Source organism: Piliocolobus tephrosceles, chromosome 6 (genome assembly GCF_002776525.5).
Source record: "Piliocolobus tephrosceles isolate RC106 chromosome 6, ASM277652v3, whole genome shotgun sequence".
NCBI classification, from domain to species: Eukaryota; Metazoa; Chordata; class Mammalia; order Primates; family Cercopithecidae; genus Piliocolobus; species Piliocolobus tephrosceles.
This window is the reverse complement of record NC_045439.1, coordinates 93024888-93051699: the sequence shown is the minus strand read 5'-3', so window position 1 is coordinate 93051699 and position 26812 is coordinate 93024888. Positions and strand designations below refer to the sequence as shown.

General features: G+C 40.7%; 1 protein-coding gene across 1 annotated transcript in view; it reads left to right on the top strand.

Annotated features, from left to right (window-relative positions):
- Positions 1-23965, top strand: part of ADAMTSL3 (ADAMTS like 3) — a 408397-nt gene extending 384432 nt beyond the window's left edge. The window contains 7 exon segments of the mRNA XM_026448334.1: positions 822-1004; positions 2667-2783; positions 7678-7861; positions 11265-11463; positions 17221-17318; positions 22929-23143; positions 23859-23965. Of these exon segments, the coding sequence (XP_026304119.1) occupies positions 822-1004; positions 2667-2783; positions 7678-7861; positions 11265-11463; positions 17221-17318; positions 22929-23143; positions 23859-23965 (1103 nt within the window).
- The last annotated feature ends 2847 nt before the right edge of the window (positions 23966-26812 follow it).

The window sequence follows — 26812 nt, the reverse complement described above, 5'->3', positions numbered from 1 at the left end:
GAAGGAAGGAAGGAAGGAAGGAAGGAAGGAAGGAAGGAAGGAAGGAAAGAAGGAAGGAAGGAAGGAAGGAAGGGGAACCAAATGAAATTTCTCAATTCCTCTGAATCTTAAATTCCACAGCCCAGCAAAATGCTAAGACTTCTTAAGACTTGGGAGAAGAAGTTCTTTCAATTCCTCATGTTCCCCTCTGTGTCCAGGCTCCTGCAAAGTTGCCTACAGTCCCTGCATCTCACTGCATTGACCCAGAATTGAAACTCAGCACTTACTTTTGCTCCTTGAAGTTATCCTCTTTTACAAAGAATTAATGAACTCTGTTTCCCTGGATGTTATATATTCTTCCTGAGGGAGGAATGTTTCATTGCATAGGAACAGCAAACAACTTAAAGACCTCTAGGAGATATTTATGTTTTCCAAAGACTTCCTTGTGACAACCAACCCTTGGGAATTTCTCACTCTGTCTCTGCGTCCACATTCCTCCAGCTTCACCAACTCCTTTGTTCCAACCACACTCCCACTACCCTACCCACCTTCAAAATTCTCTCCCTTCCCAATACAGAGCAATCCCACTCTCCTTGGCTTCCATTCCGTAACTTATATGTGTAAACCAGTCACATGCTCCGTAGACCAAAGCTCTTTGCTTTAAGAGGATCCTCCACTTGCCATAGAGTAGCTATAGAAATAGAAACAGCCATTTGTCCTATTATATATGATTAAACCCATATGCTGACTTATGGTCAAAACAGTGAATGGTATTTGTCAAGTGGTTCTGTGGCCCTGTTCTTAAAGGAATTGCCTTTGTTATATTTGTCTTTGTTCCAAAGGTGTCCCTCAGCCTAATATAACTTGGTTGAAGAGAGGAGGATCTCTGAGTGGCAATGTTTCCTTGCTTTTCAATGGATCCCTATTGTTGCAGAATGTTTCCCTTGAAAATGAAGGAACCTACGTCTGCACAGCCACCAATGCTCTTGGAAAGGCAGTGGCAACATCTGTACTCCACTTGCTGGGTAAGTGTCAAATTCTTATTACTCCTTAAGTGCCTCCTATAATATGCACAAAGTAGGCCCCAGTTTTGTTGATTTTGGAGTTGAGGAGTGAACAAGATAGACATCAGATGGTTTTAACCGTTGCTACCACTGCCTGCTTAAAAACGAGCACTAAATTCTAACACCCTATTTTACCACCCCGTATCCCCAGCACCTAACACAGATGTTAGTGTTTTGTGTGTGTGTGTGATTTTTTTTTTAAATGGAGTCTCGCTCTGTCACCAGGCTAGAGTGCAGTGGCACAATCTCGGCTCACTGCAACCTCTGCCTCCTGGGTTCAAGTGATTCTCCTGCCTCAGCCTCCAGAGTAGCTGGGACTATAGGCGTGCACCACCACACCCAGCTAATTTTTGTATTTTTAGTAGAGATGGGATTTCACCATGTTGGCAAGGATGGTCTCAATATCTTGACCTTGTGATCTGCCTGCCTCGGCCTCCCAAAGTGCTGGGGTTACAGGCGTGAGCCACCGCACCCAGCCAGATGTTAGTGTTAAGTAATGGTTTTATGAAGGAATGAAATTGAACTGTTGGCAGAATTGGTATTAGAGTATAGAATCCATTGCTAAACCAAGAGAAGAAAACATGAAAGAGATTTCTCCATAGCTTTCCTTGTGGGCAGTTAGAGGAGCCCAGAGATATAAAGAGATGGGGGGTGCCAATATAGGGAGTTGGAATAGCTGTCATGCACAAAGCATTTTGATGCACATTAATTCTTGTGATACTTATGATAGCACAGTGTTGTGGGTGGTATTTTTAAATCTCATTATATTTATGAGGAACCTTGTGATCATAAAGAGTTTGGACTAATGCCCAAATATGTAGTCTGCTCTTTTGGTGCTCTTCCTGCTACCCTTCATGGACTCTTAGTACTGACAAAGGCAGTGGTGTGCCACCATGTGGCTCTTTCCAAAAAGCCTCTGTGATCTTCCAAAATCTTGGAATGGAAGAGTTGTGACAGATTGGCTAGGCTAACCCTGTCTGGTTCTTGAATGATTTCTCCATGCTCCCTGAGAAACTCCAGCCTTGTTTCTTTCTTCTGCCCATTTCCACTCATGAATCTGCATGCTTGTCTCACTCTTACCTGGCATACCTCTTCTTGCAGGAATCCCCTCAAACCAAGCAGCTCATGACTTTGGTAACTTGATGGAGGGATCAAATGACAGCATTCCTCCACCATCCTCTGCTCTTATGTGCAAGCTTCACAACCTTCCTAAAAGCCCATACTCCTCACCATGCAAGCCTAGGGAACAATGCCCATTCTCTTGCTCCCAGCATTCCTCTTGGAGAGGCAAAGCTCTATCCAACCAATCTGCTTCCTCCAGTCCCTTTTGGAATTCTGTTGAATACATTTTTTTCATCTTGCAATTTAGGCTAGAAACCCTGGAAACATGCAGAGATGCCACATGCTAGCACAGTGAGTAACTATAACTAAACTCCTATAACACCCCACACATCCATACTCACACACACCTTCCAGACCTGTGATCATGAGCTTGAGTATCCAGGAGCACAGTATTATTATAGAGGACTCATTTCCTAGTAGCTGTCTTTAAGAACACCCAAGCTGGACCAATAATTAGACAATGCCTAACTGGTAAAAAGTGCTACTTTTTTTTCTTCTCAGAACGAAGATGGCCAGAGAGTAAAATTGTATTTCCCCAAGGACATAAAAAGTACGTTCTCCAGGCAACCAACACCAGAACCAACAGCAATGACCCAACAGGAGAACCCCTGCCTCAAGGTCTGGGATTTTGACCTTTTCAGATTTGCTATGTGTGAGGCATGTGTAAGGAAAAGGATTTAGCTAAAAGACCATCTGTGTTTTTCACTTTGCAATATGTAAAATTATTTCTAGGCAATTGGCCAGCCTTTCTCTAGACCCTCAGTCTTCGGTGGTTCAACTTATTCTTTCCATATTGAAACACTTTTTAGAAAAATCCACTCCTGAGGAAGCCCACAGAGCTCGTATCTCAAATGTGCACCATTATTTGTGATAATATAGATATTGATTTCCAGTTTCAACACTATTGCCAATTTGGTAAATATTAATAGATATTAATAGTCTGCTATGAGTATTAGAATTGATTTTTTCATTGTTCTTTTTTCAAGACATAGTTTTCCATACACACCAACTTTGTTATGCATCAGTGCTTAATCAGGAAAACCTAATCTAAGTATTACAAGCTTGTAAAACTCTGCAGAAGGCCAAGGGATCAAGGTAGAGTTAAGAAAATCAGAAATGCTAGAATCACAGGAAGCTGTTACTGATCATCTTGTAGCTCAGCTACTGAGCTCCTTGTAGCTCAAATATGGGTAAATCGCAATCGCAGGACACAAAGAAACTCCTTTTTTTTTTTTTTTTGAGATGGAGTCTTGCTCTGTCACCCAGGCTAGAGTCCAGTGGCGCGATCTCGGCTCACTGCAAGCTCCGCCTCCTGGGTTCACGCCATTCTTCTGCCTCAGCCTCCCGAGTAGCTGGGACTATAGGCGCCTGCCACCACACCCAGCTAACTTTTTGTATTTTTAGTGAAGACAGGATTTCACGGTGTTAGCCAGGATGATCTCAATCTCCTGACCTCATGATCCGCCTGCCTCAGCCTCCCAAAGTGCTAGGATTATAGGTGTGAGCCACTGCGCCTGGCCACAAAGAAACTCCTTTTAAACCTCATGTTGTACTCTGTCTATTGTACAGGAACAATAATGGCCATGTCATTTTCACCTTTTAAATCTTGAGCAGTGCCTCTCATTTGCATAGTGTATAATACAGAATGTAACTACAGGTAGGGATTTTAAGACATGTAGTTTCTAGGCTTTCACCTCCTGAGATGCAAGAGAGAGCACAGAAGGGGAAAATAGTGTTGAGCTGCCAGTCAGCAATCTATCACGTTACTTATGACATCATTCTCTTATGGTATTTGTATATTTCTTCTCCTCTTTTAGACATAATACTAACATTGTTGTATACCCAAATATCCATTCATTGGACTTTCAACAAATATTTTCCCAGTGCTTACTCTTCCAAGGTCTGGGGATGCAGAGATGACCTCCTCCTTGAGAAGCTCACAGTCTGAAGAGGGAGGCAGTCATGTAAACAGATACTGTAAAGCACTGTGACAGGTTCCATAATAAAAAGATGACCAAAGTACAATGGTAGCACTGAGGAAGGGGCCCTACCTCTCTCTAGAGAAGACAACTGAGTTTTCATGTAGGTCATGATGTTTGTTCTGGGAAGAGGAAGGAGGAAATTCCAGTCAGAGAAACCATGGTGTGTTGCATGTGGCATGGACATGAAGATCAAAAGAACTGCCTAAAATAAATTAATGAAAAACAAAACGGATATGTGTGAGGCTGAAGCTATTGGTGAAGGTGAAGCCTTCGGAATAGTCAAACTCTTGGTTTATTGGGACTACCTGCATTGTTCTGCCACCTCCTACACGCACACACACAAACACATGCCCAAATATGCAACCACACACATACACGTTGTGGAATGTCCCAGCCCTTCAAAGGATCCTAAGCTTAGCATTTCAGAGACTCCTTTATTAATTTAACGAATATTGGTTGCATGGCTAATATTTCACATACCCTGTCCTAGTGTTGAACAGGGTAGTGTTTGTGGTCTTGACATTCCAGTAGGAGAGATGCACAAGAAACCAGTAAACAAATAAATATTTAAGATATTTCTCAGTGGTAAGGGCTATGAGATTCACAGTGATGGGAGAGAGCCACTTTAGTGAAGACAATCAGGATGGGCCTTCTAAGAGGTTATATTTGAGCCCACGCCTAAAGGATGAGGTGAAACCATTTGTGCAGAAAAATAAGAAAGAGGCAAAGACCATAAAATTGGAATAAGGTTAATGTGGCCTCAGAATGGCAATAAGATTCATGTGACTAGGGTACAGTTGAGGGAGAGGGAGAGGGATATGAGATGAGGTTGGAGAGTGGCTGAGGACCAAATCGTTCAGAGCTTTGAGGTCCAAGGTAAAGACTCAAGAGTTTACTCCTAAACCATGGGAGGTCATTGAGGAGTCTTATATGGGAGTGATATGGCATATGGCATGATCTGCTTTTCAAATGCATTTGTGTCAAAAAGCACTAAGTAGAAAACAAAAAAAAATTATCAAATTGGACTGACTACATCAAAATTTTAAAGATCTGCTTATCAAAGACACCAGTAAGAATAATGAATACATAAGCCATAGACTGGGAAAAATATTGGCAGAACATATGCCTGAAAAACTTATATCTAGAATATATAAAGAACTTCTACAAGTTAACAATGAATATCCTTCACCCCCACCCCCTACACACACACACACACACACACACACAGGGGGCAACAGGCTTGAACAGACACTTCACAAAAGATGATATATAGATGGCATCAGGGAAATGGAAATTAAAACCTCAGTGACATACAATTTCATACCCAGCAGAGTAGCTAAAAACAAAAAGACTGACAATGCCAAATTAATTGGCAAGAATGTGAAGCAACTGAAACTCTCATGCATTGCTTAGTGTGTAAAATGCTTAGACCACCTTGGAAGACTATTCAGCAGCTCCTAAAAAAGTTAAGCACACACCTACCCTCAACCTAGCAGTTTCACTCACAGATATTTACCTGAAAAAAAAAAAAGTGTTAACAAAAAGCTTTGTTCAAGAATGTTCAATTTATTGATAACAGTCATTGATAGGAGAATAGATTAAAAATTATGATATATTTATACAATGGGAACATTATTCAGCAATAGAAGAAAGTGAAATGAACTACTGACATGCACAATGATATGAGTGAGTCTCAAAAACATTATGCTAAGCAATGTAAGAAACCAAAGGCTGGGCGTGGTGGCTCACACCTGTAATCCCAGCACTTTGGGAGGTCAAAGTGGGTGGGTCACGAGGTCAGGGATTTGAGACCATCCTGGCCAACATGATGAAACCCTATCTCTACTGAAAATACAAAAATTAGCCGGGTACGGTGGTGCATACCTGTAATCCCAGCTTCTCAGGAGGCTGAGGCAGGAGAATCGCTTGAACCTGGGGAGGCAGAGGCTGCACTGAGCCGAGATCACGGCACTGCACTCCAGCCTGGGCGACAGAGTGAGACTCCATCTCAAAAAATCAAAAAGAAAAAAAAAAAAAAAAACAAATACACAAGAGTACGTATTATATGAAGTTCAAGAGTAAGTCAAACTAATGTATAGATAGAAATGGACGAGTTGCTGCCTAAGAGGGGAGAGCAATTGATTGGAAAGAGGCAAGAGGGGGATGATAAAAATATTACGTACCTTGCTTTGGATCATGGTTATGTAAGTGCTTACAATTGTGAAACCTTATAAAACTGCACACCTAAGATCTGATCACTTTATTGTATATGAATTATACTTCAATTAAAAAAAAACACACATTTTAAAAGAAATGCACATGTCCTGCCTTGAACTGCCAGGGTATCTTTGTGAAATGTGGCATAACAGTCAGACATACTTGGGATCCAGTCTAGCTAACAGGTGACAGACCTTGGGCAAGTTACTTCGTTTCATTCAGTTTCTGCCTCTGCAAATAAAAATATCAACTTCACAAGATGATCTTGAAAATTAAATGAAAAATTGATTATAAAGTGTCTAACTCAGTACCTGTCACCTGTGAGGTTCTCAGTAAACATATCTACTTTTAAATAAACTGTAATCCTGAGTGTCCAACTAAAAATATATTTTACATTTTTGCTTTGCAAATGTTGCCATGTGCAATTTAGAACGAACTTCAAAAATTAGAAGGAAAAACTTGAAAACAAGTGAAAGAAATTACTCTGCTATGTGAGAGAGCCTGTGGACACAGCTGGTAGCTATCAATTACTTGCAATTATTACAGTGAAATCTGGCACCTTCTGTGATCACACACAAATCCATCATCATCATGTCCTACCTCATCTTTTGCTGAGTGTCAGCAGGGAAGGGAAAGGCTGTTTGGAATAGGGACTAAAATTTTTAAAAAGCTGGGATTACTGGGGGTGGTCAGCGTCTACTCTTATAAAGGAAACTCCTATGTTTATCTCTTCAGATGTCTCTGTGACAAATTATTTATGCAGTTACAGGATCAATCTGAAGTTTAGATTAAGCATTAATGGAAAAATAAGAACAGAACTCAAATGCATCTTTAACCTTACTGCTTAATCCCTAGTCCCTGTTCCTCCTGCTAAATCATCTTTCGTTTCTCTGCCTGATCCACTTTTGAGAAATTGAACCCATTAGGGCATCCCCTAGAGAGGCCCTCCTCTCTTGTCCGGTTGGCTGTGGTTAGAGAATGCTGAGGAGGCAGCCCACTGCTGAGAGTGCCTTCTCTCTCTCTGGGATTTTTCTGGCAGACCCAGCTGGCCGATGATAGTCCCACTCCAGGCTGTGATCCAAGGACCCCATTCTGGCCGCCATTCTCACCAGTTATTACAGTAAATTAGTTGAGGGAAAATAAGATTTAGAGGACTCCCTTGCACTATGAGATGGCTTTCTCTCCATATGCTACTTAAAGAACCAGACTTAAAGAACTGAAAAACATCTCATGGTGGTTTTTGGCCGTGTCCTCTCCAGCTCATCATCATTTCCCTTTTGGGGCTGTCATGATATTTTGTTTTCTTTCTGCAGAACCTTTTTGGGAGCCTGGTAACTGGTCACATTGTTCTGCCACCTGTGGTCATTTGGGAGCCCGTATTCAGAGACCCCAGTGTGTGATGGCCAATGGGCAGGAAGTGAGTGAGGCCTTGTGTGATCACCTCCAGAAGCCACTGGCTGGGTTTCAGCCCTGTAACATCTGGGACTGCCCAGCGAGGTAAGTGAAGTCACTCTTCGTATCTCACCAACACCAAGTTTTTGTTTGTTTTGAAAGGTGCAGTAATTTGGATATAATAATTCAATAGTTAAGAATTTTTTTAATCACTTACTGTATACTAGGCATCCTGCTAAGTGCTTTACATGGATCACAATGGCCTGGGAGGTAGATGTTGTTAATTTCCTGTTTCATAGATGGGGAAACTCCCCTAGGCCATACAGTTATTAGGACCAGAATTCAAACTGAGATAGTCTGAGTTTAGAGCCCCTGCTCTCAATCACTACCCAAATCTGCTTCCTGCACACACAGTCCTATCAGTTCCTTAAGACTTTAGTAAGGCTAATTTCTTGAGTTTACTTAGGTGATAATTCAGTGGGCCAGAATCACCAGAGGCACTAGTTAAAAACACAGTTCTCTAGATGTGACTTCTGGAGGTGAAACCGTTAATAAGCTTTCTAAGCAATAGATGATACAAATTAGTAATTTTTAAATATACAAAATCCAATGCATGGTCTCCAGCAAACATACTCTATCCCCAGTATTTCAGATCTTTATGACTACATCCTAGACTCCCCTCTTTTTCTCACTTCCGTCCATTCTTATCCATTTCCACTGTTACCACTAAAGTCCAAGCCATCATTGTTTCTTACATGGACTACTCCAGGAGTCTCCTGGTTCTCATCTTCCTCCCTGGAGTACTCTGTCCACTCTCTAAGAATACAGATATTTGAAACAAATTCATCATGATGGTTCTCTGCTTACAACCCTTCACATTTCTCTTAATTCCCAGCACTGGGGTTGTGACTATCTTGTACATCTTTTTATCTCATGTTTGAAATAGTGCCTAGCAATAGTAGGTGCTCAGTAGATATTTGCTGACTGACTGAGTAAATGAGTGGAGGAATTGAACTCCCTTCATATTTGGGCCTTGGGGCTCTCTTTTATCACTTGTCTCTCCCACACTGGTTATTTGATCTCCTTCCATGCTGGTCTTTTTTTTTTTTTTTTTGGTCCCTTAGATGTGCTATTCTGTTTCCTGACTCAGAGCCTTTGTGCGTACTGCTCCCTCTGCCTAGGACACTGTCCCCTCTCTCTTCACTTAAGCATTTCTGTTCATCTATATATACCTCAATACATGTTCAGGGAAACCATCCCCGAACTTAGCCCTCCAAAGTAAATCAGCCTTATGCTATATGATTTTTATACTTCCTTATCATTCTTCATAATTCTTATCACAGTTGTCTGACTTACTGTCCCATTAGACCGTAAATTCTATGGGGAGTAAATCCACAGATGTTTTGCTCAACAATTTATTCCTAGCACTTGGCACAATGTCTGCTCCATCATATATTCCCTGTAAATATCGATGAAATCAATCAATGAATGATTACAAGACCCTAGCAGATAGTTAACCAAATAGTACCAAAATCCACAGTAAAAAAAAAATTAACAAATAAAGAAGCATTTGTTAAGTACAAACCAGTGAGGAAGATACTATCATCTTACTGAGAGAAACTGGAGGAATGTTTAATATTATATAGCTCACTGCCCTTGGGCAGATATCCAGTAGATATCTAGGTGACTAGATCCAGTCACCTGTGCCTTGGAGGAGACTGGGAGGCAGGGTCACAGTGTAAAGCAAAATGGGTGCCTTGGGACATATTCTTAGGAGGGCTATCAATATTGCAGGTACCCTAACTGATAGGTCTTCTGGTACTCTTTGTAATTCTCAAAAGGAAGATCTCATGCTAAGGTCATCCCTCAGAAAGCAGCAAAGTCATGCTTCAGTAACTTGGAGTAACCTGATTGAGAATGCTGTTTTATGGCATTTCTTGATTTTCAAAACATGGAGAGAATCCACATTGGGAAGTTTGTCAGCAGTCTTGTTTCTCAAATATTCTAAAGTCTTTGCACACTCCTAGAATAAACAGTTGCACACTTTCATACCTAGAAGAGACCATAGAGATCATCTAATCCCAGATCCCTCTACAGCAAGGCTCCTCAACATTTCCGTGCCCTGGCTCCCTCTGGTGGTCTGGAGAAGCCTGTGGATACCCTCCTCAGCCTTTCAAAGTGCTGGGATTACAGGCGTGAGCCACGGCGCCTGGCGATATATCAGATCTTTAAAAATATTTCAGTGGCCGGGCGCAGTGGCTCACGCCTGTAATCTCAGCACTTTGGGAGGCCGAGGCAGGCAGATCACGAGGTCAGGAGATCGAGACCATACTGGCTAACATGGTGAAACCCCGTCTCTACTAAAAATACAAAAAAGAAAATCAGCCGGGCGAGGTGGCGGGCGCCTGTAGTCCCAGCTACTCGGGAGGCTGAAGCAGGAGAATGGCGTAAACCCGGGAGGCAGAGGTTACAGTGAGCCGAGATCGCGTCACTGCACTCCAGCCTGGGCGACAGAGCGAGACTCCATCTCAAACAAACAAACAAAAAAGATCTGATATAGATTTGCTTCTCTATTAACACAAAAAATAACAAGATATAGTTGTGCTTTAATTTTAATATGGTGATGAGTATAAATTGTATTTTGAGATACCTGTCATAATTGTAATGTGTAAATATCTATGATTTCTAATGGTAACAAAATCACAGATACTATTAATGCTACTGGACTTGTGGCCTATGTTTCTATAGTTGAAGGAAATATTAAGTTTCAATTAGAGCTTAGTGACAATAAAGATGTATTTCTTTTTCCATCCAAGTATGTGGTTTCCTTGGATAACCATGGACATCAGGTAGAAACCCCTGCTCTGCAGTCTCCCAACAACATCTTTGTGCCAACAGACAAAGCACTCAATATCTCAAAGGTGTCCAGCTCCAAGTTCAGTCTCCTATAATCATTAAAGCATGAACTTTAGAGTCAGATAAATCTAGAATTCATTCCCAGCTCTGCTGGCAGGTTAGTCATGTGGTTGTAGCTAAGTTATTCAATTCAGTGGACATCAGTTTCTTTTCTACAAGAATGAGAATAACATGAGAATTATACAAGCTAACATGTAAGTATCTTGCAGGGTGAATAATACTTGGATGCTGGAAATATTTTTTCTTCATTTTAGTTTCAGTGAATTGAACTCCACATTTTTGAAATTTCCTTCTAAATTTGCCCCAGCTTTACAACCTCTAGGGCCACACAAGTAACAGCTCTTCATAAACCTGAAGACAGCTGTACCCCATTCCTATAGTAGTCATCTCTATGTGATGACACTGTTGCCCCCAAGTTAAAGAAGGTCTGAGAAACAGGCTGGGAGTCATCTATGCTACTTCCCATTCCCATACAGACATGTGAGAGCCTAAGACAGCCATGGTGTTGGGATCAGCTTTTTCCTTTGATGAGACACCCCTCTAAGGTCTGGCATACCAGTCCTTACTAAAGTCCTGTAGTTTTTATTCCTAGGTGGTTCACAAGCATGTGGTCACAGTGCTCTGTGTCTTGCGGTGAAGGATACCACAGTCGGCAGGTGATGTGCAAGCAGACAAAAGCCAATGGAACTGTGCAGGTGGTGTCTGCAAGAGCATGTGCCCCTAAAGACAGGCCTCTGGGAAGAAAACCATGTTTTGGTCATCCGTGTGTTCAGTGGGAACCAGGGAACCAGGTAAAGCTAACACATCTAGTATGTGGACAGCACTATCTGGAATAATCACCTTGTTTCCAATAAACTACTTTTGGGGCAGGGGGGCAGGAATCTGATTGGTCTCTGAAATAAATGTATGTCTTTGACCTCAAGGTTTATATTTAGAAATCATAGTATCTCTGTCTTCCAGTACAAAAGTGACCCAAGTTTGGGTTCTTTGAATGCAATGATGCCATAACAGAAGCTCCAAGGTGTAGACCAGTTTAGGGCAGTAAGAATAAAAGTAGCCTTCAGGAAAATGAGAAAGGGAACATTAGTGGGATCTGCACAAAAGTCTCAGAATCTTCATCCCAAATGCCACCTTTAATAATGTTATAATAAAAATACTTAGGAAAATGTTTAATGTGAAGGAACCTATAAATAAAAATGTAACACATTATTGAAACACATAAAAGTTGAACAAATAAAAAACTTATTATACTCCTGAATGGAAAATCTCAGTACTACGAAGATGTCGATTTCTTTAAATGAATTTATGCATGTAATACAATTCCAATTAACATCACAGTAGAACTTTTTTTGTGAAATTAAAGATAATTCTGACATTCACATGGGAGATAATATGACAATAAAGACATATATAATTTTTATTTTAAAAAAGTTTTGGAGGTATAGAGAGACTTTCCTCATCCTATGTCAGAGCATGATGCAAAACTGTCATAAGTAAAATAGTACAGCAGAAGAGACACAGTTTATGTGCAGAAGAGACACAGTTTATGTTGTATAATCAGAGCACAGAAACGGACCAGATGGACTTTAACATTTAAAGGCAGTTAATCATAGGAGGAAACATTGTTTTAAAAATAGAAGATACAAAACTACAAAATACTTTTCAAAGAAACTAAAGAAGATCTAAATAAATGGAACGCTGTAAGACTTATTATTACTAGTAACACAATGCTCCTGAAATTTATCTACAAATTCAATGTGATTTCTATCAAAATTTCATCTGGTTTCTTCACAGAAGTTGAAAAACTGATCCTAAAATTCAAGTGGAAATAGAAGAGACTGAATAACCAAAACAAATTTGAAAAGGAACAAAGTTGCAGGAATCAGACTTCCTGATTTCAAAACTTACCAAAAAGCTACAGTAATCAAGATAGTATGGTATTGACATAGGATGGACATATAGATCAATGAAATTGAGTCCAGAGATAAACCCATATATATATATATATGTTTATATCAATATATATGTGTGTGTATATATATATATATAAATTGATTTTCTGTAAGGTTGAGAAACCATTTAATGGGGGAAGAATAGTCTTTTAAACAAGAATGCAGAACAACTTCCAAAAAAGGAAGTTGGACCCTTTACACCACATACAAAAAAAAAAAAAAAAAACTTAAAATGAATCAGAGAGCTAAATTTAAGAGCTCAAACTATAAAACTATTGGAAGAAAACATAGGTGTAAATTTTCATGGCTTAGATTAGGAAATGGCTTCTTAGATGTAACAACAAAAGCATAAGCAACAAAAACAAAAATAGATAAATTGGACTGCATCAAAATTAAAAACTTTCATGCTGCAAAGGACACCATCAAGAAAGTAAACAGACAACCCATAGAATGGGAGAAAATGATTAAAAACTGTATATCAAAAAGGAGCTTATCTCTAAAATATGTAAAGAATACTTACAACTCAATAATAAAAACACAAATAAACTATCAGCAAGATATACAAATGGCCAATAAGGACACAAAGAGATGCTTTCCATTAATCATTAAAAAATGCAAATCAAAACCACAATAAGATACAATTTTAGGCTCACTGGGATGGCATTAGTCAAAAAGAGATAGTGACAAATGTCGGTGAGAATGTGGAGAAATTGGAAGCTTCATGCTGCTGATGGGAATGTAAAATGGTACAGACACTTTGGAAAACACCCTGGCAGTTCCTCAAAATGTTAGATTAGATCTACTGTGTGACCCAGAAATTCCACCCCTACGTATGTATCCGAAAGAAATGAAACATTCAGGATCTATATCCTAGGGCAAAAAAATACAAATAAGAAATGGAACATATGTCCACACAAAAACTTGTACATGAATATTTGTTGAAGAATTAATAATAACCACAATGTCATTAAGTGGAAACAACCCAAATAACATTACCCCATAACAATAAAAAAAAAAAAAGGAAACAATTGGTGAAGTGATAAGCTGTGGTACGCTTGCACAATTGAATATTTGACTATCAAAAGGAATGAAGAACTGATACATGCTACAATAGGGCTAAACCTTGAAAACATTATGGTAATTGAAGGAAGACAGATGCAAAGGACTACTCTGCATGGTACCATTTATACTAAGTGTCCAGAACAGGGAAACTTGTAGAGACAAAAAGTAGACTAATGGTTGCTGAGGCCTGGGAAAAGAGGCAATCAGAGGAATTAGGAGTGACTGTTAAAGGTATGGGGTTTCTTTTGGGGATGACGATCATGTTCTGAAACTGATTATGGTAAAGATTATACAACTCTAAATTCCATTAACATTCGATGGCAAATTGCATGGCTTGTAAATTGTATCTCAATAAAGTGGTTAGCCAAAAAAAGAAAAAAGGCAGTATAAGAGAAATTGGCTAGCTAATGTAAGAAAAATAAGTAAAATCAGAGCACAGACTCAGAACATACACCAAAGTGAATTCTAACTTGATTAAAGAGTTAAGTGTATAAGTAAGTAAATGCAAGTTCTGAGCACAGACTCAGAACATACACCAAAATAAATTCTAACTTGAATAAAGAGCTAAGTGTATAAGTAAGTAAATGCAAGTAGAACTATCATGACAGGAAAGACCTTTTTAAGCATAAAAGAAATTATAAGGACAAATTAATAGGTATTATTGTAAATAAGTAAAAATTGTAAGAACTGAATGTCAAAATTTTAATTTTTTCCTGTAATTGAACTCACCTTAGCACACAAGTCATTTTTGCTCACAGTAGAAAAACCCAAACTTGGCAGACATTTATGGTTTTAAGCATAGTCATTTCCAGACTTAAGCCCAATTGATTCAAGATTTGCCCTGTCCTTTTTAACTTCTCCCCAGAGGTGGTCTAAGTTTTGTGGGAGAAAGGAGGGTGATATGGTTAGGCTTTGTGTCCCCACCCAGATCTCATCTTGAATTATAATCCCCATAATCCTCAAAATACCCACATGTTGAGGGAGACACCAGGTGGAGGTAACTGAATCATGGGGGCAGTTTCCCCATGCTGTTCTCATGATAGTGAGTAAGTTCTCACAAGATCTGATGGTTTTATAAGGGGCTTTTTCCCCTTTGGCTCTTCTCCTTCCTGATGCCTTGTGAAGACAGTTCCTTGCTTCCTCTTTGCCTTCCATCATGATTTTAAGTTTCCTGAGACTTCAGCCATGCAGAAATGTGAGTCAATTAAACCTCTTTCCTTTGTAAATTACCCAGTCTCAAGTATTTCTTTATAGAAGTGTAAAAATGAACTAATGTAGTAGATTGGTACAGCAGAGAGAGGAGTGCTGCTATAAAGATACCCAAAAGTGTGGAAGTGACTTTGAAACTGGATAACAGGCACAGATTGGAACAGTTTGGAGGGCTCAGAAGAAGACAGGAAGATTTGGGAAAGTTTGGAACTTCCTAGAGACCTGTTGAAGGGTTTTGACCAAAATGCTGATAGTGATATAGACAATGAAGTCCAGGCTGAGGTGGTCTCAGGTGGAGATGAGGAACTTCTTGGGAACTAGAGCAAAGGTGACTCTTGCTGTGCTTCAGCAAAGAGACTGGAGGCATTTTGCCCCATCCTAGAGATCTGTGGAACGTTGAACTTGAGAGAGATAATTTAGGGTATCTGGTGGAAGAAATTTCTAAGCAGCAAAGCATTCAAGATATGACTTGGATGCTCTTAAAAGCATTCAGTTTTATGCATTCACAAAGAGATGATTTGGAATTGGAACTTATGTTTGAAAGGGAAGCAGAGCATAAAAGTTTGGAAAATTTGCAGCCTGATGGATGTGATGGAAAATAAAAATGCATTTTCTGAGGAGAAATTCAAGCTGGCTGCAGAAATTTGCATAAGGAACGAGGAGCAAAATGTTCATTGCCAAGACAATGGGGAAAATGTCTCCAGGGCACGTCAGTGGTCTTCACAGCAGCCCCTCCCATCACAGACTCTGAGGCATAGGAAAAAAAGGTGGTTTCCTGGGCTGAGCCCAGGGCTTTGCTGCTTTGTGTAGTCTGAGGACTTGGTGTCCTGTGTCTTAGCCATGGCTAAAGGAGCCAACGTACAACTCAGGCCATTGCTTCAGAGGGTGCAAGCCCCAACCCTTGGCAGCTTAACATGGTGTTGGGCCTGCAGGTGCACAGAAGTCAAGAATTGAGGTTTGAGAACCTCTGCCTAGATTTCAGAGGAATGCATGGAAAAGCCTAGATGTCCAGACAGAAGTTTGTTGCAGGGGTAGAGCCCTCATAAAGAACCTCTGTTAGAGCAGTGCAGTAGGGAAATGTGGGGTTGGAGCCTCCATACAGAGTCCCCTCTGGGGCATTGCCTAGTGAGAAGAGGACCCCCATCCTCTCGACCCCAGAATGATAGATCCACTGACAGCTTGCTCTGTGTGCCTGGAAAAATCACAGACACTTAACACCAGCCCATGAAAGCAGCCGGGAGTGAGGACTGTACCCTGCAAAACCACAGAGGAGGAGCTGCCTAAGGCCATGGGAGCCTACCTCTTGCATCAGCATGAAGGAAGACATGGGGTCATGTCTGGATGTGAGACATGGGGTCAAAGGAGATCATATTGGAACTTTAAGATTTGACTGCCCCATTGGATTTTGGCCTTGTATGGGGCCTATAATCCCATTATTTTGGCCATCGTCTCCCATTTGGAATGGGTGTATTTACCCACTGTCTGTACTTCCATTGTATCTAGGAGGTAACTAACTTACTTTTGATGTTACAGGCTCATAGGCAGAAGAGACTTGCCTTGTTTCAGATGAGACTTTGGACTTGGACTTTTGGGTTAATGCTGGAATGAATTAAGACTTTGGGGGACTGTTGGGAAGGCATGAATGGTTTTGAAATGTGAAAGGGACATGAGATTTGGGAGGGGCCATGGGCAGAATGATATGGTTAGGCTTTTTGTCCTCACCCAAATCTCATCTTGAATTTTAATCCCCACAATCCCCACATGTCAAGGGAGAGACCAGGTGGAGGCAGTTGGATCATGGTGACAGTTTCCCTCATGCTATTCTCATGACAGTGAGAATATTCTCATGACAGTGAGTGAATTCTCACAAGATCTGATTGTTTTATAAAGGGGTTCTTCTCCCTTCATTTGGCACTTCTCCTTGCCGCTTGTGAAGAAGGTGTCTTGCTTCCCCTTCACCTTCTGACGTGATTATAAGTTTTCTGAGGCCTCCCCAGCCATGCTGAACTGTGAGTCAATTTAACTTCTTTTCTTTGTAAATTACCCAGTCTGTCTTTGTACATTACCCAGTATGTCTTTATAGCAGTGTGAAAAGGGACTAATACAGAGGAGAAGGGAAGCTTAGGCAGTATCTTCCTGACTCTGAAAAAGAGGTGTGTGGTCCACAGAGCTGTACCCTAATCCTCTTTAACTACCCCCCGGGGACAGTTGGTTACATTTCCCTTGTAACAGGTCTTCAGCTATCCTGCCTCAGTACATGATCTTAGTATACAGAACATACATGAGCTTGCAGGGTTTACACTGCATTGTGCTTTTTTGTTCCAGTGTCCTGGACGTTGCATGGGCCATGCCGTGAGGATGCACCAGCATCACACAGCTTGTCAACACAACGGCTCTGACTCCAACTGTGATGACAGAAGGAGGTAGGGGCCCCACCCCAAGGCAGCACACATTCTCTCCTGACTCAGGACATAATTATAACTGCCTGAAAACGGAATCCTTTTTAGTTTCTACCAACTCTCATAATGACAGTTTTCTATTGTGATTTATTTAGTGTCATCTTCAATAGTATATATTATACTGAAATACTAGTTAATGTGCAGTATTTATAATTACAAATTATTTGGATGTTAAACATAAAGGGACACCACTCTGTGTGGTAAAAGGGGAAAAAGGATATCATTGAGAAAAGGCAGATACTTCTCCTTCTACATACTAAGTTAATCAAGCCTAATAATATTCCATTTAGGCTTACAGATTAAATGTTCTTAATGCTTTTAATGAACTGCCTTATTTCTCTGTTTAGAAAATGTTTTTTTTAGAATATTGTCACAGTGGTTAGCAGATAGTTAAGTAAACTTTAATATTGTTGAGGAGGTTAAATAAGAGTAGAGTTGCCGGGCGCGGTGGCTCAAGCCTGTAATCCCAGCACTTTGGGAGGCCAAGACGGGCGGATCACGAGGTCAGGAGATCGAGACCATCCTGGCTAACACGGTGAAACCCCATCTCTACTAAAAATACAAAAACTAGCCGGGCGAGGTGGCGGGCGCCTGTAGTCCCAGCTACTCCGGAGGCTGAGGCAGGAGAATGGCGTAAACCCGGGAGGTGGAGCTTGCAGTGAGCTGAGATCCGGCCACTGCACTCCAGCCCGGGCGACAGAGCGAGACTCCGCCTCAAAAATAAATAAATAAATAAATAAGAGTAGAGTTTGCTTCTCTCCTTTTATAAAAGTCTGAGCTGGTAGATGGTTTAGGGATAGAAGAGCTTTGTTCATGGGGTCATCCAGAGATCCAGATGCCCTCCATCTGGCAGCTCTACCATCCCAGAGAACAGCATGCCAGCCAGCAGAAAGTGGGGAGAGAGCCTAGGAGGCACACTAATCAGGGGCTTGGGAGTTCTATTATATCACTCGCTTATTGTGTGACCCTGGACTTCCTAGCCACCTAATCTGCAAAGTGGGGTATTATCATCCATGTGAACTTATGGTTAGAAAGTTTTAATGATTTAGCTTAGTGTGAAGCACCGAGGCAGCCTGGGTCATGGAAGATGCTCAATATCTAGCTATTTCTTCCTCTTCCATGTCTTGAGTCTTGCTGGAGAAAATGAGATGACCTTGACAATTGGCTGGGTTACCATTTTGAGCCTTCAGTAAGGTTTGGCAATGTAGTGTCAGTTGCATTTCCTATTCCCCACAAAGTGATTTCAAGCCAAAACCATTCTCCTCAAATGGAAAATGTTTGGAATGGCTGCTCTCATTCTCAACAGACAACCTAGTTTTCTAGTTTGCTGAAAAGATAGAGACCACACACAGACTGAGATGCATCATCCCAGATACTTTACTTTCCATTCACAAAGATATAACACAAATACATACATGGGTCACATATGTATTTTTCTGAAACTTGCTTTTTCTACCTAAGAATATATTATAGATTACTCCCATCAGGTAAAGATTAACTTTATTCTTTTGCATTTTGTACTTAATATTCTATTCTATTCTATTCCATTCTATTCTATTCTATTCTATTCTATTCTATTCTATTCAGTAGTCTATCTAAAGTTTGTACTTAATATTCTGTTGCTAATGGACATTGGATGGTTTCAAACTTTGCTATTATAAACAAAGTTGCAGTAAATATCCTGGAACATGTATCTTTGTGCACAAAGGGTAATATATTTATAGGGCAGATTTTTAGATATGAAATTGAATTGGTAGGAATGCTCATTTTGATACTACCAAATTGCCATCAAAATTTCTATACCAGCAATATGTGAGAGTTGCCCCCTTTTCATCAACATGATATAGGTTTGCAGCCTTTGAAAATTTTTGCCAATCTGATGGATGAAAATTTATCTCATTATAATTTGTACTTTCCTGATTACTTTTTTATATGATTTTTTTATTCCTTATATTTTTTTTCTTGAATTCATCTTCATTTTTTCTTTTCTGCCACATCATCTCTCACCTGGTATACAGTCACAGCTGTCCAGATGGTCCACCTTCATCCATCCATGCTACTTTCCAACCCAGTCTCCACAGTACAGCCACAGTGAGTTTTCCCAAATGCAAATCTGATCCTACCACCACCACAAACCATCTCCCTGTTAGATTAAAATTACTTTAGAGGCTTTACTTGCTCTTAGGAAGATTGACCAAATCCTCAATGTGGCCTATAAAATACCACATGCGTGGCTGGACGTGGTGGCTCACATTTGTAATCCCAGTACTTTGGGAGGCTGAGGCAGGCGGATCACGAGGTCAGGAGTTCGAGACGGGCCTGGCCAACATGGTGAAACCCCGTTTCTACTAAAAATACAAAATTAGCTGGGCATGGTTGCACGTGCCTGTAATCCCAGCTACTTGGGAGGCTGAGGCAGGAGAATTGTTTGAACCCAGGAGGTGGAGGCTGCAGTGAGCCAAGATCGTGCCACTGTACTCCAGCCTGGGCAACAGAGCAAGACTCTATCTCCAAAAAAAAAAAAAAAAATACCACACACTCAAGTCCTACTTTTCTTCACAGCCTCATCCATATCTCATGCTGTCTCACTCTTCATGTTCCAGCCACACTGTCCTTCTGTCAATTCCTTAGATATGTCATGTACTTTCCAATCAAAGGTAGCAAAAAATAAGAGGCAGAAAATATAATACAGAAGATAGAGAGTGTAAAAGGATCTATCAAGAGGCTCAAAATCTGATTAAATTGGGTTTTAGACCAAGAGATATGAAAGTAAAATGAAAGGGTAGACTTTTTTTTAATAATGGAAGAAAAATCCTAGAGCTGGGGGTGAGTCAGAGTGGTGGGGAGTCAAGTTACCATTCATTTTCTGTTTTATTTCTGTTTCCTCCAGGATTGGCTGTTCTGTTTTTATAACCTGGTGCTTTTCTTTCATGCTATTATATTTTGTCCTCAGATGTCTGGTGGTTGATGGATGAGGGATAAAGTTGGTTAGTATAGAGAGCTGTCGAGGGTTTCTTCTGCAGTGTTTTAGCCCCCTTTTTCCCACAGACCTCTTCTGCTGGATTGGTGTATGACCGTGGGCTCTCTGTAGGTAGGTGAGGTGTTAGATCTCACTTTTGAGTGGGTGGACAGGGAGCAATGGAGACCCCCCATTTGCCATAGTAGGGCCTCAGGAAATGTCAGAGAGTGTTGTAGAGGGAGTAGCATTAGTGGCGTGGGTGGAGGATCAGTGGTGGGCAGGCAGTCTGCTAGTGTTTACTATACAACCCTGGGAAGGTTTTGGGAGCTGTGGCTTCCACTGAAAAGTTGTAGAGGGAATGGGAATTGTCAGGGTAGAGCTAGCTCAGACATATGGCAAGGTGACAACATGAGAACCTACAGAATGCTGAGGACACAGAAAGTCGGTTTCTCAAAGTGGTGATTTCTAACCTCTGAAATCAGAATCACCTAGGAAATTTCTGTAAAATAAAGATTATTGGGACTCACCTCAGACAGTGAATCAGAACCTTCATGAGATTGCCTGGCCATCTGCATCATTTTAAAGCTGTTTGTTTCTGCCTGCTTCTAATAACCAGGCAGGCTTGGGATCTACTGCCCTCAGAATCAGCAGTTCCATCTGGCTGATGGTGAAAGGAGTTACTTGAGGCAGAAGTGGAGCCAGACTGAATAGAAGTGAGAAATTGAAAAAAGCTAGTAGAAACAGGATTCCTTTATGATTTCTGCTGCCATTTCTACACTCATGCTTCACATAGAAAAACACACGAACTCCAGTTATGTGCATAGTGTGGATGCCCATACTGCATTCACCTGGCTCAGGTGTCCCTGTCCTGAGTCCTGTCCTTGGCCAGGAGGAAGTTATGGCCTCTACTGGACAGACCTTGCTTTTTATTTATTTTTTATTTTTCTACTGTATACGTAGTGACCAGCCTCTGAGCTTTCCTGGGCTTCAGCTTCTGTGTTGGTCCATAGCTCCGTGTGCCCCTCTCATTCTTTGTATTTAGAAAGCTCAATAGGCCCTGCCTTTTCATCGAAGCAGAAGGGGCTGTTTTACAATCCTTTGGGCTGGAAACGAAAGTCAACTTGGAATGATTTATGCAAAGATGGTGAGGGATTTATTAATAAGACAAGACCACCCAAAACTTGCGCACAATAATTTGGTATTCTTTTAAATATATTATTTGAATATTTGTTCAAGCTTCTTAAGTGGAAAGCTGATCTCTGTATAGGGATGGTTGAGGAGTACTCAGTCTCTTCTCTGTTGTTCAAAGTGACTCAATTTTTGGTCCCTAAGATTCGTACCCACTGGGGAAAACAAAAGCAGCTAACAGGACACCCACCTCTTCCATAAACCATATGAACAGTTTGGCGGGACAGTACTGTGTTAAGTAAACCCTTTGATAGCGTCTCCCCCTACTGGCTAATCAAAGGATTGCTTCTAACTACATGCAATACTCTCAGAGTTCTGGATATCACAAATTTCTCCATTTTGTTACATTTCACGTAAAACACTCCTTATGGATTTATGTGCCCTGATGAGGAACCTTTAATAGGATAACAAAAATGTCTCATAGAATCCAAAGGGAGAACAGGGAGCATGCAGTCAGACCTCAGGAAAGACTATAACTAAGAAACAGGAAGTCTGTTTTTTTTCTCTCTTCTCTCACCTCTGCAGTTCTGTGTGTTTCTGCTTCATTTTTTGCTCCTTATGAAAACTGTTCTTTTCTATATTTCTGCCTGATGTGGTGGAATATCGCCACCTACTACTCCAAGCTTCAGGTTTACATGCCTGGTTCCAGCAACCTCCAAATCCTAAGAGAAATACAGTTCTTCGACCAGCTCAAATTAGGGCCTCTTCCAGTCACCTTTGGGACTGGGAAGACACTCTCAGGCAGTGCAAATGCTTCTTCAGGAGCCCTGCCTTAGGGAACAAGGGCAGATACCCCAAAGTGGGCCCACTAAGTTGACTCTATCTTCTTTAGCAAATGTCTTTTCAAAAATCAGAGGGTATTATCTTTTCATTCTGTTTTAAAAGGCAGAGATAGATTCTTCTTCTCATATGCTCTTCGGTAGTTTCTAACTGCAAGTCTTGGTGTGACCTAAATGTAAAAAAGAGTACTTCTTTTAGCAGACTAGATTGCTTACATAGAAAGTCATACACCACAGTATGTTTTGAGCACTTATAAACGGAAAATTGAAGTCTTGTGAATGAATTTGAGGTGGCTTATTGTAGATCATTAAATAATTCTTTTCCTTGCCAAAATTGATTTCTTCCATCTAGTCAGGATGTGTGTGCCTTGACTTGGTGTTGGAAGTCAGTGGAAACACATGGTTTGCTTGCCATGCCCTCTTCGTCAGAGCACATCTAAGCAGGTGCACTCCACCCCAGGCGGTGGAGAATGTTGTTACTGTCATTCTAGACTATCTGGCATAAAAGCAGAGGAATGTCTTGGTCTTAGACTCTCCGTCCAACCTTTAATACATAGAATATAGAGTAAGGTAAAAGGCTTGGTCCCAGCAAAAAGTTACACCCTGCCTCTCCTATTTTTTCTTTTTCTGTTGTGTTTTTCACTTCAGACCCACCTTTAGAAGGAACTGCACATCAGGGGCCTGTGATGTGTGTTGGCACACAGGCCCTTGGAAGCCCTGTACAGCAGCCTGTGGCAGGGGCCTCCAGTCTCGGAAAGTCGACTGTATCCACACAAGGAGTTGCAAACCTGTGGCCGAGAGACACTGTGTGCAGAAAAAGAAACCAGTTTCCTGGCGGCACTGTCTTGGGCCTTCCTGTGATAGTACGTACACCTCCCAGGTATCTCCACTGCCCCAGAGGCCTTGATGGCATCAGATCCTGATGACACCATCACTGCACCAGACCCTGCTAGTGATTACCTCATCAGTGACCCATCTGAGGGGTTATTCAGAATGGATTTGGTAGCTTGGGACATCAGGAGATGAACTCCTCTATGTGGGTACAGCTCCATGTTCTCTAGAGAAAAAACAGTTAGATTAGTAGCATGCTGTCATCATTGGTTACTGCCTTTCTGACAAGCACTGGCAGTCTCTCCACACACTTCTCTTCTGCCTGGTAGTCTTATGTACTAAGACAAAGATTCCATGGATGGGCTTGGATAGGTATGCCGTTGTCCTGAAATAATATGTAAAAATTAATTGTAGGTTTATTTTTCTAAGGAGCAGGTGCATAGCTTTCATAAGTTTTTCAAGGAGTCCATGACCCTGCAAAAGTTAAGCATTGCTGCTCTGAGCACTCAAAGGAGCAGCATGGGCCAGAGGGACTGGGAGGGCCCAGAGAGCAGTGAGAGGTCACTTGGGTGAGCGGAAAGGGAGTCTAGTGCGCTTCTGACTCCCTTGCCAAGCAGTGGCCCTAACCCAAAGCTGGTTTCTTCACCTCACTCTGTGATCTCAATTTATGGCTTTTCATAAAGTCAAATAATTTTTAATCAGGTCTCTAATACGCTATATGTTATAGATATTTTTTCTTTTTTGCAGGAGACTGCACAGACACAACTCACTACTGTATGTTTGTAAAACATCTTAATTTGTGTTCTCTAGACCTCTACAAACAAAGGTGCTGCCAGTCATGTCAAGAGGGATAAACCTTTGGAGGGGTCACGATGCTGCTGTGAAGATAAAAGTAGAATATGAAAGCTGTTTTCCCCATGTCACGGATTCAAAAACATATATTTCTTAAAAGACTAGATTCTATGGATCAAACAGAGGTTGATGCAAAAACACCACTGTTAAGATTAAAGTGAAATTTTCCCATGGTACTTTTATATTCCAATTTTTTAAAATGATGTATTCAAGGATGAACAAAAATACTATAGCATGCATGCCACTTCTCTTAGGACCTCATGATATCAGTTGAATCAAGAAATCACCAAGATTATGACTGCATCATCATGTGTTGCCTCTTTCCTGTGATTTGTAGACTAGCACAGAGTGGTACATCCTAAAAACCTGGGAAACACAGCAACTGATGACTTCCTCTTCTCTCAAGTTGCAGGTTTTCAGCAGGTTTATAAGGTATTCGCATTTTAGAATCTCTGGCCAGTAGTTGTTAAGATGTTGGCATTGATGGCATTTTCATAGATCCTTAAGTTTAGTCTGTGAAAAAGAGACCATCTGTCTGGATAGGCTGTCACACTGACTGACCCAAGGATTCGTGGAGGCATGGCATCTTGTCCTTGCTTTTAGAACACCCACGGAAGAAAACACAGAGTAGATATTGCTGCCAGTTGTACAACTACAGAAATCTATCTATGACCAAATGAGGCATCTTGGAAGTCAAAGAAGAGGGGAAGTTAACCTTTTCTACTGATTTTGTAGTATATTCAAAGCTTTCTTTTAAGAGCTGTGAATGAAACTTTTTCTAAGCACTATTCTATTGCACACAAACAGAAAACCAAAGCCTTATTAGACCTAATTTATGCATAAAGTAGTATTCCTGAGGATTTTATTTTGGAAAATGTATAAGAAAGTAATCCAAATAAGAAACACAATAGTTGAAAATAATTTTTATAGTAAATAATTGTTTTGGGCTGATTTTTCAGTAAATCCAAAGTGAATTAGGTTAGAAGTTACACTAAGGACTAGGGGTTGGAGCCAGGATTTAGTTTAAGATTTTGGGGAAAGGGTAAGGGTTAGTTTCAGTTTTAGGATTAGAGCTAGAATTGGGTTAGGTGAGAAAGGAAGTTAAGGTTAAGGCTACAGTTGGCTTTAAGGGTAAGGGTTAGGAACAGGTTAGGTCAGGGTTGGACTGGGTTTGACTGGGGCCAGTGCTGGTGTTAGTGATAGTGTCAGGATGGAGGTTAGGTTTGGAGTAAGTGTTGTTGCTGAAGTGAGTTCAGGCTAGCATTAAATTGAAAATTCTGAAGCTGATTTGGTTATGGGGTCTTCCCCATGTATTACTACCAGTTGTGTCTTTAGATGGCACACAAGTCCAAATAAGTGGTCATACTTCTTTATTCAGGGTCTCAGCTGCCTGTACACCTGCTGCCTACATCTTCTTGGCAACAAAGTTACCTGCAGCAGGCTGTGCTGGGCCTAGTCCCTGGTCAGTAATAACTGAACAGTGCATTTTGGCTTTGGATGTGTCTGTGGACAAGCTTGCTGAGTTTCTCTACCGTATTCTGAGCACACAGTCTCTTTTGTTCTAACTGCAGCCTCACTGACACTGGGATGAGCACTACTGTATGTGGAGGGTTTGGTGATTGGGAATGGATGCAGGACAGTGAGGAGGACACACCAGCCCATGAGTTGTTAATCATCAATCACATTTGATTGTTGAAGGTTATTAAATTAAAAGAAAGACCATTTGTAACATACTCTTTGTATATATTTATTATATGAAAGGTGCAATATTTTATTTTGTACAGTATGTAATAAAGACATGGGACATATATTTTTCTTATTAACAAAATTTCTTATTAAATTGCTTCACTTTGTATTTAAAGTTAAAAGTTACTATTTTTCATTTGCTATTGTACTTTCATTGTTGTCATTCAATTGACATTCCTGTGTACTGTATTTTACTACTGTTTTTATAACATGAGAGTTAATGTTTCTGTTTCATGATCCTTATGTAATTCAGAAATAAATTTACTTTGATTATTCAGTGGCATCCTTATAAATGTAAGCAGCTTATGTGTGTTATTTTTTGATAGCCTGGGGTCTTGTCATTGTGGCTGCCCCTCTGTCAGTCTAAGAGCAACCCCAGTGGGTTTGATTCCCTGGACTATCCTTCGGAGTGTGGATTACAAGACTCAGCAGATATCACAAAGATTTACTCTAATGCCCTCATTCTACTCATTTGCATAGTGTGAATCATATTTAAAAGAATCTCAAGAGCAGCAGAAGAAAGAAAGTCCCAAACAGACAACCTGAAACAGGTATTAAAGTAAGTAGTAGTTGGAAGAGCAAGAGGTACTAATAGCCTTTTAATTTTTTACAGACTTTTTTTAGGGCAGTTTTAATTTTGCAACAAAATTGATCAGAAGTTACAAAGATTTCCCATATATACTTCATGTCCCAACACATCCCCCATTATCAGCATCCCCCACCAGAATGGTACATTTGTTACAATTGATGAACCTCCATTGACACATCGTCATAGTGCAAAGTGCACAGTTTACAATAGCTGGGATAAATCCCACTTAGTCATGGTGTATAATTCGTTTTATAAATCGTTAGATTCAACTTGCTAATGTTTGTTGAGGATTTTTGCATGTATTTTCATGAGAGATTGGTCTGTAGTTTTCTTTTTTTTTTTTTTCGTGTGTGTGTGTGTGTGTGAGACCAAGCCTCCCACTATTGCCCAGGCTGGAATGCAGTGGCGTGATCTCGGCTCACTGCAACCTCTGTCTCCTGGGTTCAAGCAATTCTCCTGCCTCAGACTCCTGAGTAGCTGGGATTACAGGCCTGCACCACCAAGTCCGGCTAAT